This window comes from Trichoplusia ni, chromosome 16, assembly GCF_003590095.1.
Source record: "Trichoplusia ni isolate ovarian cell line Hi5 chromosome 16, tn1, whole genome shotgun sequence".
In the NCBI taxonomy this organism is placed as follows: domain Eukaryota; kingdom Metazoa; phylum Arthropoda; class Insecta; order Lepidoptera; family Noctuidae; genus Trichoplusia; species Trichoplusia ni.
Window position 1 is genome coordinate 703,196 of NC_039493.1, and position 13,513 is coordinate 716,708.

Here is a 13,513-nt window from a genome sequence, read left to right on the forward strand (position 1 = left end):
AGATGACCTCTTGAAGTCTGTTGCCGTTGCGGTGGAGAGAATGCTCTACGCTGCGTGATAAGTCCTGTCGACTCCTCGGCTGTAGAAAAATCACTTTAAACAGCTGGTGATAGGCCATAAGGTCCAGTTAGAAGCTGTTCCATGAACACTATGTAATACAATGGAAATGATATGAATAGTGCACTTAGAACATTGCTACGTATTGCCACGCACCGGCCAAAACATAGGAGACGTTGCACGGTGGTTCAGATATAATCAGTAAGAGTATGACACTACTCGCTTTCTCCCTCGAGGAGATGTACATGAGGGGAATCCTCGTTACCAAAAAAAGACTCCCTAGATCTGTAATCTAACGTTTCTTAGCACCTATTTTTAGCCCTACTAGAATTAAAAGCATTTAGCATTCTTATTAGTAGAGTATGTCAAGTTGGGGGAGGCCTACGTTCAGCAGTGGACGGTAGGCTGAGATGTCGAGTATGTCATCACTTTTACACACCTTCTTTCATAATCAATTAATACACATTTAATTGTTTTTGCTGATAACATGTCACTGAGAGTTGACTTTTAAGTACGTATATGTACTAGTAGAGGTTTACTTGTAAGATAACTGTGGAAGAGGTTACCTTAAAACATGCAAGATTGTAAATAATCTTACTTAGGTTTAGGAACACAAATTTCTAATTATGATAGCGCGGGAAACTGTGTTATCATCATGCCATCATGGTCGCAGTGATAACACAGTTTTCCGAGTTTCAGGATTGAACACGAATACTCTGAGTTCGACTCTCATATTAGACAAACATTTGGATAATACAGGATGGAATTGAATTTGAAAAGACTTTTTAACTATTTGTAAGAATATTCTTCTACTAGCTGTTGCCCCCGACTTCGTCTGAGTGGTTAGAAGTTATAGGTTATGAATTTTTGAACGGAAGCCCTCGAAGATGAATATTTTTCCTCGTTTTTGCCACATTTTCCATTGTATCTTCATTGTATCTCCTATTATTTGCAGCGTGATGTTATATACCCTAAAACCTGCTATACTAAAAGGATTTTTCAATTTTAATCAGTAGTTCCTAAGATTAGCGCGGTCAAACAAACAAACAAACTCTTCAGCTTTATATATTATTATACTAGCTGTTGCCCGCGACTTCGTCCATGTGGTTAGAATTTTCCCCGTTTTTTCCACATTTTCCATTGTACCTTCGCTCCTATTAGTCGCAGCGTGATGCTATATAGCCTATAGCCTTCCTTGATAAATGGTCCATTCAACACAAAAAGAATTTTTCAAATCAAACCAGTAGTTCCTGAGATTAGCGCGTTCAAACAAACAAACAAACAAACTCTTCAGCTTTATATATTAGTAATTAGTATAGATTATATTAAGTAAGTATAGAGTATAGATTTGCTAAATTTTCATCCATTCCGAACACAACAAATTGGAAGGGTTACTCAGTGTCTGTACTTCAGCTAAACTCTTCATACGTTTTGACAATATTTGGTTAATATTCATAAATTGTTTTTTTTCTGCTTTCATTTCTCTCAATAACAGACCTCTATGCAATGGACCCTGTAACGAAAGCTAATCAAATATTAACACATGAATATCGCAAATAATCTTCAACAAATCCAGTCATATAAGACGCGACCGGTCATGTAGACGATAGATAACGATACAGATATGACACACACAGACACACGGACACAGACAGACAGACAAAGGAAACCCATATCAGTTCTGTGGAAAATCAGTTGATAATGTTGTTTGTTTGTTTGAGTGGTACCTAGATTTACTGGCCCTTTAAGTATCGGCTTAGTGGTCACGTGGAATGAAGTTGATATTGCGAAGGGATAGGTAAAAGGTACATGTCTACAAGACTGGTTGTAACTTGACTATTATATCATTTTTATAGGACACAAGTCCGCCACACGTTGCCTTTTATTTGGAATGAAACGCTAATGACTACTCCTAGAGGGCACGACTTGGGGATAATTCGGTCTCTCACCGACGAAAACAACCCCGGGCCCTTTCAACTGTATAAGCCAGAGAGACGGGATCGCTCGTAAATGCTTTGCACGACTCTGGCTGCACACGTTGGAACTTCTGTAAGCCAGGAACTACTGCGATGACCACCGAAGCGATATTCATCTTATCCTATAAAAACGATTTTCATGAAGTTGTTGAAGGAGTAAGAAAATGTGCATTCGTCTTTCCTCCACCGTATCTATCAAATTAAGGCAAATATCTCGGATTCTTTATAATGAAAACCAAAGCACAATTTTGGAGCATGATTATTTTGTTTACCATATTTACACTGTTCTCAAGAATTTGGAGTAACATTTATTTTGGAAATTTTTGCCCACAGTAATTCCGTGTGATCAAATCTTCACTAGACTAAATTAGATCAAAATAAACAAAACATGTCTCCCGCTCTAGCTACTACGGTTTTTAACACTTAGCTCTAAAGGAACAAATATTTAATTATTTGTGGATGTAACAAACTTTACTCCTCAGTTCCAGATCCACCTAATTAATTCGAGCTTTCGGTCACAATATATTAAATACTTCAGACGGACTATAGCGGCGTATATTTGGAGTTGTCATCTACGTCGTGTGTGTACAGTAGTTGGCAGTTGGCAGGCACCTGGCTTCTGACGTCACAGGCTAATTCCGGCGAGACGAGGTCGTGACCCGACGCCCTGCGCACGCGCACATACGCATACACGTCTATATACACGCAGACGTTCACGTCCGCAACCCGAAAAATGTTACACTCAAGACGAGTGTTGGTGTTATCGAATACTATGTGTAACGTAATTTGAATTTGGAAGGTGGGTAATGTCATTTGTGTTCACAGTTTCCGTATATTTTGAAATTTGATTGTAGCAGACTCGTTTGTTTTTTTTTCTTATTTTAAAATGCGTTATCGGATATTTTAAAAACAAAATTACCAATAGTAAAATAAATACTTCGTTAAAAAATCTACAGTTGTTCAAAATTGTTATTGCATTGAACAAAATTGTTCTGCCTATATTTTGCTAACCCTATGCTAATTTCGTTAAATATTCGACACAAAAACATATCAATTTGATCAAAATAGCTACATTTACTTGCCAAATAATATTGTATGTGTGCCTTACCTAGTATAAATTAAAAAATAAATGTCAAATTACCTTCACAAGATATCTCTAAACGCAGTCAGTGCATTATTAGTCATTGTTATTATGTTGGCAGCGGTATATTGGCGCCAAGTTGGTGATACACGTTCAAGTAACAGGTGGAACTATCCGTCTTAGTTTTATCAAAACAATGTATGTATATTTCATACAGGTATTGGTTACAGTCAGACGGTCAGGTGTGAGTTAACTAGTAAGCTGTAAACGCGAAAGTTTGTTAATAAGTATAGAGGAATATTTGTTACCCTTTCACACAAACACATACCACGTCCACTAACGGCGGCCTTAGAGGGTGGCGAACGAGGCAATCGCCTGGGTTCTCGCGCCCCTAAAAATATAGATTTTTGAACTATATTTATATTATTTCACACTTGCAATTTCGGCAAATTAATAAAGATAGGAATCTAAAAAAGCAAAGATCATTATTTGAAAATGATCTGTTAGGTTAGGTTCCGCCCTAGCCTCGCAATGGGTAAGGCCGCCGCTGCGTCCAACTCTTCTTCTATAGATGGAACCGAGATATCGAACTATATAGCGTAAGCCAAGATCCCATTGCCCCCTGTACCATGAACACTAAAAATTAAGCCTATGGGGCATGATTGTGGAAACAGCACAGCGCTCTACACTTCACATATGTAGTAGTCTCTCACTTCGGCAGGGCCGGATTTAGGGGAGCGCAACCGGGGCGAAAGCCCGGGGCCTCCACAAGGGGTCCCACAATAGAGAACTTGGAAAAAAATATTTCAAATCTCAACTAGTAAACCCAGTACATCTAAAAAAATCTCGACAATTATTTGCGGGGGAATCCACTTCTTTGTTGCTCCTAGGCCCTTGAGCCCCAGGTCTGCACTTGGACAACAAGAACCTATCTAAGATGCTGTTTAGCGCATTTTATTAAGTCAGTCGATAATTACAGAGACAAGAAACCCACAATTATAAAGTTTATGTACTAAAAGACACTGTCAGATTGAAGTAGATACCTTATACCATTAAAATAAATTAAACTTTAAAGTCAACTGTTCCTTCTCTATTGTGTTTAAATGTCTAGCATTAGAAATTACGTTTCATATGACTTTGTTGAAGGTTGTTGTTAAGAACCTGTAATAATTTCCGGAAATATTTCATTTTTATATAATTCAAGCAGCCTTGTTAACGTCCAACGATTGAAATTGATGCGTTTTCAAGAATTTCACAACAGTAAGTTAGAAGCGGATTTTATTGATATTTGATATTCATGACTGTCCTAATCAAAATTGCCAGACTACTAAGTTACTACCAAACCAGGGTGAAACTCTCATGATTCCAAACTACGCTGAGGGCACGGCTGTGTGTAAACATACCGGACCAGGGCCGGATCTAGGGCCCAGAGGCCTCGGGGCAACAAAGGAGTTGAGGGCCCCTTGCTCCAAATTATTTTTATACAGTAAAAAAATGTGGGCTATGACATTGTATCGGACTATCATCGACTAAAACCAATCCGGGCCCCTTCTACTGCGTAAGATAGAGTCTGTAAAAGGGCCCAGGGTAGATGATCTATCTGCTTGAGAAATGAAATAGTTTACAAAGTATGAAAATGAAGATCAAATGAAGAAAAGCTTAACGCAAGGCAGCATCCCTTAGCCCCATGTACCCTTGTACCATAAACTCTAGAACGTTAAAAAAAATAAACAGTTTTTATGATTCCAATAACCTCATCGAAATCCGAAATCATTACAATACATAATTATGTCATTAAAAAAAGCCTATAGGTACAAACTTTGATAATTTGGTACCAAATGATAGAAATTGAGAAAATAACGGGGCCACTTTTGATGTCGGTTGAAAATAGGCTACGGCCTTTCTAATCTTTCTTTCAATACATAAAAACGGTATTTAATATACAACTCGAGACTATTCAAAACTATGTAATAGTTATAAGCATTATAATATTAATATCAGTTATTGATTCCCATGCGAGCGTCTTGGCATGCTTCCACCACTTCGCGACTTCCAGGAATAGACCAGCTAAGGTTGTGACCTGTCCACCTCTGTTGTTAGTTGTCCTAGCGTGATTGTAGTATTATGTCATCAGTGGTAAAAGTAGCAAGCAAAAGATATAGACTATGGAAATACAATGAATTGGATACTAGCTGAGAAGACATACGACGTATTGTTTTATACTTTTATCTACCTTTCTTTTTTTTTCAAAAGTTTGTCTGGAAAATGTTTCTGTGAGCGAGAAAATTCAATACTCAATACTCAATCATTTATTGCATTCCATATGTTACAGAGATGGTAGAAAATAAATAGCAGTTAGAGTTCAATATGGACCCAGTTGGGCACGCAAAAAATATAGGAGAGAGGAAGAGGGCAGAATAGCAATTTAGACAAATTAATATTGCTATAAATAATAATTGTCTAATTTTAATAATAGTAGTTATGGTTTGTTTAGGCAGGGTGATTTACAATTTAATTCATCGTCTGTACATAATTATTTCTATCAAATGACCTGCTAGGAGGAGTAACTGGGTAGTGTCAGACTCTTTTTGACTAAAAACCAAACCGACATGCAACGTCTTCAGAGTTTGGCCAGTCCATTTGAATACGCACCAAATAACCTGCAAACAATTTTATGATCTTCCAAATATACACAATTATATACTATGTCAAGCTATCAGAAGACCTATTAACACCGAGAAGAGAGATTTTACTAAATGCAAATCAGCTATTTTATTTATTATTCTCTCCATTTGATGAATTGTTTTATTTTATTTTATTAATTAATTAATCACAGCCCTTGAAAAGCAAAGCAAAACAAATACAAAAAAAATGGTGTTTAAGTAAATAGCTAGATAGGTCGATTAATTATTTATTTGAAAAGGCTTCTCATTCGGAAACGTTACAAGAAATAAATAACAGTAAGTACGGATATTAGGTATTTGTCTGTTATTGTTTTTTTTTTTCAGTGGCTGCTTTGAAAATAATATTCAAAATCTAATCTCAAATTTCCTACAGTGAAAGAAACAAACGCTAAAATTTGCTCCATTACCGATCATGGAAAATAGCGTTTCTGTTGTGTAACGCGCACATTACACAACGGCAAGGCGTTAATAAGCAACCCTGTATTATATTTTACTAAAAAACGTTACGGTTTCCTAAATTATGTCATTTCAAAGTCAAACTACGTTCAAAGTATACTGCTAGTGGAAAAAGGACCAAAAAAAAAGTAGGTCACACAATACCTATGTCATAATCAAAAGAGGAAATAAGTCCAAAATGGTTGGTAATGTAACGAACAATGAGAAAATTAAAAAGAAAAGGACAATAGAACACCTGCTTGATATAACCTTTTTTTGGAGCAGTTTTAGTTAGTGGTCGGAACTGAGTGGCAGTGTAAAGTGACTAAAGGACGACGACACAAAATGAAAAGTGTTGACCTCAAATTGGTGGGTTCACTTATTGTAAATTAATTTTTCTTTTATAAATGTTGAACAAAAACTATACATTTTTGACTTATTTGAAAGATCCAAAACTGAGTAATTCAAATGACAATTTGCATAAATAAATTACAAAAGATAATCGCAAGTACTGTTACAAGTTTTCTCATAAAAATATCTTCCACAGATTCTGCTCCTTCAACTAATATACCAGCTCCGTAATGTAGGCTCTAGCTACTGGGATGACCCGAGATCAGCTCCCGACCAAGAGTCCCAGTCGCAAGAAATGAATGACTACAGCTCAGAATCAAAACACCACCATCATCATCACACACGCCACTCTGGCCACCACCACAAGAAATCCCATGACCATGACCATGAGCATGAACATGAGCGTGACCACGGGTTTGCCCTCAGATCGAGGTACAGAGACAGCGACGAGTCCGACGACTGTGACTGCGCGTGCAACAAATGTGAACAACCTTCCGACTGCTGCAAGAACATGTGCAAGTCTGCCTGCCCCGACCCCAGAGCAGCACAGGGCCAGTCCAGCCTGGTCTTCGTCCCCTACCCCTACCCAATGATAGTTCCAAACCCAATTATACCGAAAACGCCGCAAAACACCACGCCTCAGCCGCAGCCGCCACCGCCGCCTCCACCGACGACAACCGAAATGGTCACCTCCACGACCAGCACGGAGCCACCCTCACAGAGAATCTACCTAAAGTCACAGAATGACAACAACATGCTAGACACAGTACTCAAGAGTGTCGTTGACGATTACTCCAACATCATTGTCAAGACTCCGGACAAGCTGAAGAATGGGAATAATAAGTACATGCTGACGTCACTACGCAGGACCAAGCCCGCCTGGATGCCCAAGTTCGGGATAGTGCCCATCTCCGATAACATGGCGGAGAAACTCATGTCTCAACTCAAGAGCGTGAAGGGACTCTCGAGGAGACAAAAGAGAGCCGCCGACTTTGATGAGAAGTTCTAAGTTCAAGTATTTGAACTTTTATACTTTCTTATTTTTTTACAAGACATCCGTAGCTTTATATAGAATGAAGTTATTCGAGGAAATGATTGTGCATGCCTGATTTATATCCGCAAACAAGTTTATGAAAACATAAAATAATGTAATGAAATTTCTGTTGTAATTTTTATATTGTTTTCCGTGATAAGGAAAATAATATACAAAATCACAAACATGATGCCATAACTGATTTGAATGTCTATTGCTTGTTACTTACTCGAAATAAAATAAATAATCAAATGGATTAAACCAAGTTATTGTATTCTTTATCTTCAAGATAACATTAAATATAACCCCCACTATGGATGTAGTAAGTATTAACAACAAATTTGTATATGAGGTCATTCAATAAAAATCGAATCGATCAAAAAAACGATACGAATTCAAACATGATATTCACTTCATATATATTTCGTAATCATATTTTCATCAGCAAACATTCAAAACCCATGTATTTTCCAGGTATTTTACAGTTTGCTAATATTTGCCCTACTAGTAGTAAATATTGTGTCCATGCGAAACTTCCACATTCCGCATCCATATTTCCATGCGATTCAGCACAGAGACTACCCTCTCGACGACAGCTCCAGCAGCGAGGGGGTCATACTGCGCGCGCACCGCAGACACAACCGGCACAGCTCCAGCGACTGCTCAGCGTCCGAACACCAGTACAACTGCAAATGCAGCTGCCAAAAATGCAAGAAGAAACCAAAAAAATCTTGCTGCAGGGATTTCTGCGCTACACACTGCCCAGGACAGTCTAACATTCTCGTTGTACCATACCCAGTACCGTTTATGCTCCAAACAGGACCTGGCAATAATACGGATACCGGTATGCTCTTAAGAGAGGCACCCCCGGATAGAATCAATATCACACACGAAACAGTGACAGCGACGACGGAAGCGACGACGGTGGCGATAACGGCAGAGACAACAACGACAACGATAGCGACAACGGAGACCACGACGGTGACAACCTCCCAACCCTCAAGCTTCTCAACTACAACTAAACGAGTTCTCACGACTCCAGTTACTAGAAGGACTCTAGACTCCCTGCGCTACACGTTAGCTCCTCAAAGCTTAAAGAAATACTATTCGAATGGTGCAGGCTACAAACGCTTCAGAATTCTCCCCGATAAGGGATCGAGAAGAATCTACCAGAGCAACCAGCGCCCTGCCAAGTTCGAGGAACTCCCGAAATACGGGATTGTCCCTATTCCTGAGAATTTGGCTATGAACCTCATGCATCAAATAAGGAATGATCAAAGAAGAGAAGAGTTCATGCGAAGGAGGCAAGTTAACAAAAATATTTTGGAATACGGATAAAGTTGACATTTACTAGGAGCTACCTTAACCGCGTGAGGAGAGGCCTTTGCCCAGCGGGATATTTGCGGGCAGGTGTTATACAAGAAAGGTTTTCTCCCGTATAAGGTATATCTAGGTATATTGTTTATCTATCTAGGTTTATAAACTCGACATTTTCTTTACCACTTTGGTATTCATTTTCTATAATGTGAATTACTAATTTGCGTATTAATTTCCTGTTTAAAAACGGCAGCTCTGTATTTGAGAGACGAGTAAGGGAGCATTATTTGTCCTATTAATTTAATTTCGACCTGACTATGTATATTTTTAGAAAGTAATGTATTCTTGTTGTTGTAGTCGATATTCTACATCTACATTTCTAACAAAGTTCTCCTTTCACAGGTCTGCTGGAAGGAATTATTTAAAGAAATAAGCAGCACCTTTGTACTGTTGTACACCTCTTTTCGAATATTGTTTAATATTAGCCTATAAATGTAACCCTGCTAGGCACAGCCTCTTCCCATATAGGGAAAGTTCAAGCATTGATAAATTATTCGTGTACATAAAATAGTTCAAAATAAATAAAGAAGACAAGCATATTATAAATAGGATAAACGTTTAATTTAAAAAAATAATTTGTTTTAGATATTAAAGAAATTAATGAAGAGAGGAATTCTACGTTTTAATTATTATGCCATGGGTACCGTAAGTTATATTAAAATGACGCGATCCAGTTTTGTAGTAACAAATCCATTGATTTAGAGTGTCTATTTAAAAGGTATTTTTAATCGATACGTACACTTAATAAACAAGTTTTTACTTTAACTAGCATTTTTACTAAATTTGTAATTATTTGTTTCCATTTATTCATTTACAATATTTCGTAAATACTAGGTAAGTAGGTACTACAATTACTTACCATAAAAAAAAACGATAATAAAGACGAAATCTACACAATCGAAACCATTTTCAAAAACCGCTTCAAAACAGAATCGTTCACAACACATATAAATTCAGATACTATATCACTTTTAAAACTGACACTGAACGCTGAAAACGTGTACACTACACTGCAATCCTTTTAAGTCAAGATTATTATTTAATTATTAATCCATTTAACTATTGTTTAGACAATAGGGCACGACTTATTCAGCGTGGTTTGACCTTTCAGAAGTCAGTAAGACTGCGCGAGAGTCGCGCGGGGTCACCAACGATTTATTTTTAGAGTTTAAAGTTCAAAATACGAACGTTTGAAGACGCGGTGACCGTTCGCGTGAGCTTCCGTACGTGATCGGGTAGCTTATTGCTAATAGATCAAAATCAACTACAAATGTATTGTCATTGGTTAAAAAAAGTATTTTGATTTACATAACGGTGATTAATTATGATTTGATGAAGATGATAAGGCATAATATATGCAGTTTTTGTGAAAGATTTTATAAATTACTTGGGATTTATTTATATATGTTTATAATAGGTAAAGTTGAATGATTTTGCGTTTAAGATACTAGAGAGTATCAACTAAATTAGATAAGAAAACAATGATTTTGAAAAAGTTATGAAATTAATTTTTATTATACAAAAACATGAGTATCATCAACACACAAACAAAACATTCTTACATACGACTAGCATAATAAACAGCAAAAATTCCTTAATGTTGACAGAACTATGCGAAAATCCCGCCAAAAATGTTTACGTCACGAAGGGAATTAGTTGGATGTCGGCGCGTGCGCACCGCTGCCATCGCCTGTAACGGCGACGGCCCGACAGGTCACCGGTGGGCTATTTTCGCGACACCCATCCGGGGCACCATCGCATTTAAAAGCAGTATCACTTTATAATAAAAATGAGACTAAATAGGTCATAATAATAAAACACCCACAATAGAGTGAAATTAAAATATAAAGTCGGTAGTCTAAGAAAAGAGAGGCCGTCTATTCGGTCAACTATATTTAATTGACGAGAATATTGCTTGAATACCTAATTAGGCAAAATATACGATAATATTGACATTATTTTTATTTCCATGAGTTCCTCCTGATTTCAGATTTTACAATATATTTTGAAAAAAATAATATTATTTTTAATAATTTAATTTTTTTTTTAAATTAATAATATTTTTTCAGAGAAAATTCTACATTTCTTAATATTCAGGGAAGACATAGGGAGGAGTCTAACCTTCTTAACCATAGTTAGATATCCAGGGAAAATGAAATCATCTCTCACATAGTTAAAAAAAAGGAAAATGAAATAATTTACAAATTTATTTGAAACAGTTCCATTTAATTTTGTTGCCAACTGCTACCGCGTAGCGACTAATCATTGTATTTTTTGTCGAGAAATTAGTATAAACATTATATTGTTTTTAGATATTTAAATAACTCTGCAATAATCGACTATGAGGAATTAATTTATTTTATAAATGTTTTCTGAGGGTTCCATTTTTTTTAACTTAGTCTACCGCTTCCCGAACTATCCGAAGCTTATACGGACGTAAAGACTTACCCGATAATCCTCATTAAACATGATTTACCTGACCAAGAATTAGCTGATTATACAATTTTTTCGGACACGTATCGGGCTTAAACACCTTATTTTGTAAGATCACAAAGTGCAGTTATTTTAGCATCTTCTTATGTTATCTCCCCTATCAGGTACTTTACTACTTACAGGTACTACCTTTTTTAATTTCCTAACAAATCATTGACCTCTACAATTAGCATCGAAAGTCTAATCATCGTATTTATGACTAGCTCTTTATTTTGTTCAATTTAGATGTAGCTAGCATTGACAATTGCAATAGAAGACATGAAAATGGAAATGGCATTTCTTGTAAATTAGTCACCTGTCATTTCCATATACGGAAGCGCACAACAATTTTAATAAGGTTGGCTTCGGACTTCATTTGATTGATACCGTGGTATTCTTGTTAGAATTAAGAAGAATTTGTCTCATTCAATTCTGTATCACCCCCCACCACCCCCCTCCACTCAGCTTACGTACATACATGCCTAAACGCATATACACACACACACGCACACACACCCACACCCACGCACACACACACACACCCACGCACACACACACACACACACACACACACACACACACACAACGCATAATTTTAATATTATTATTTCTTATGATCTCAGTTATTATTAGTTTTTGTAATTTTATTAGTTATAAGCATAGTCTCTTTTTTTGTGTTTTTCTAGTTTTAAGTGCTTTTCTATTAATGTTTATTAATTTCAATGTTGGAGCACTCCCCATCTCGGAGGTGGGCGCTAACAGTTGCGACACAGTTTTTTAATAACTAATGCGGCTGTTAACCCATAATTAATGTTATTCACTACTTTTTGTTCCAATAAATGATTTTGATTTTTTTATTTTGAATGATAACACAAAAAAAACACTTTCCGTTGTCTATAAGTGTCTCGTATAATTTATAACAAGGAATAGAAATTTGAATCAACATACTTCCCTACTTAAGAAGTTTATGAACTTGCGAAATGCGTGCTTTGGTAGATTGACATGAAGCGCCTGTGAATAGTTTAATAGCAATAACTCTAGTGAGGCATTTATTGCTCAAAATTGTGACGTAGTGAACCACCCGCCATATTGAGTACAATAAATGATTTATAGTAACCATTAAAGGTTCTGATTTGATTTCGTCTGTCGATTTTATAAATAGCTGTAAAAGCTGGAAGGTTTCTTAGCCTACGCGGTAGGTGTTCTTTTGAACTGCAGTATGAATAATATTCCCTATTTCCTTACCTGTGGAGATTTATCTTTGACATGATTCTATCGCATAATCGCATTTGCTGTGTACCGCTAACTCTAGTGTAAAGTATGTGCTCCTGATAAATCAATGGTAATATATAGTGTCATCATTTTAATATACTAGAATCGAAATGAGACAAACTATTATTTCATTTGAGAACTTAAATCCGATGGTGAGAATGATATTCCGTTTAGTAGTCTCTCTAAAACAATTGATATTGTAAAAAAGATATTGGATTTGGTACGACCCAATTGGCACGACCATACTACTCAGAGTTATTGTTAAGACTCCCGCTTTAAGAGACATTCAATGTTTGTGCCGCAGGGTAGGCTTGTCCTTCGGGAAGATCGAACCTGTCACGGAAAGCGGGTTTGACGTGGTGACCTTATACAACTTGGCTATCCATGTACCTATTGCAGTCTTCCCTTCTTTACTAGAAGCTATTCAGACTTTGACAAAGTCATATTCAACAGTGTCCATGTCTTCTTGAGGGTATTCGGAATGCTTAAATAATTTCAAGATCAAATGTACGTACATTTTATAAACTCATAACGGTTGAATTACGCATACTATACACCTGGTTTTTGCTAGTTTTCTAGTTTTGGACCAAACTGAGCTCTTAATAACAAGCTTAAGCGCCGACGGGGTCGCGAGTTAAACAATTATAATAGACTTCCTCTACAACATGAATCCGCCTTACGAAAGTTATACTAATATTTCCGTTTATTTCCACCAGTGAATCATTTGTTTGGAGTATTTTCAAGGTGATGAGTAAAACAAAATAATAATTTATAA

General features: G+C 36.7%; 2 protein-coding genes across 4 annotated transcripts; both read left to right on the forward strand.

Moving 5' to 3' along the window:
* The first annotated feature begins 1,575 nt into the window (after positions 1 to 1,575).
* LOC113502034 (myotubularin-related protein DDB_G0290005-like) lies at positions 1,576 to 7,678 on the forward strand. Of its 2 annotated transcripts, none has more exons than XM_026883402.1 (2): positions 1,576 to 2,832; positions 6,781 to 7,678. In XM_026883402.1, the coding sequence occupies exon 2, from the start codon at positions 6,880 to 6,882 to the stop codon at positions 7,591 to 7,593; it is 714 nt and encodes a 237-aa protein (XP_026739203.1). In that variant the 5' UTR covers positions 1,576 to 2,832; positions 6,781 to 6,879; the 3' UTR covers positions 7,594 to 7,678. The 2 variants fall into 2 exon arrangements, with proteins under 2 accessions (XP_026739203.1, XP_026739202.1); XM_026883401.1 differs by lacking the exon at positions 1,576 to 2,832 and adding an exon at positions 6,349 to 6,602.
* A 107-nt stretch (positions 7,679 to 7,785) lies between these two features.
* On the forward strand, positions 7,786 to 9,543 carry LOC113502033. Of its 2 annotated transcripts, XM_026883399.1 has the most exons (3): positions 7,787 to 7,939; positions 8,092 to 8,921; positions 9,337 to 9,543. In XM_026883399.1, the coding sequence occupies exons 1-3, from the start codon at positions 7,931 to 7,933 to the stop codon at positions 9,365 to 9,367; spliced, it is 870 nt and encodes a 289-aa protein (XP_026739200.1). In that variant the 5' UTR covers positions 7,787 to 7,930; the 3' UTR covers positions 9,368 to 9,543. The 2 variants fall into 2 exon arrangements, with proteins under 2 accessions (XP_026739199.1, XP_026739200.1); XM_026883398.1 differs by having other exon boundaries at positions 7,786 to 7,939; positions 8,092 to 9,543.
* Positions 9,544 to 13,513: the final 3,970 nt, after the last annotated feature.

Coding starts and splice junctions, on each gene's coding strand:
- LOC113502034 (XM_026883401.1), top strand. CDS start 6,579: ATGAAAAGTGTTGACCTCAAATTG. Junction 6,603..6,780: donor AAAGTGTTGACCTCAAATTG/GTGGGTTCACTT, acceptor TATCTTCCACAG/ATTCTGCTCCTTCAACTAAT.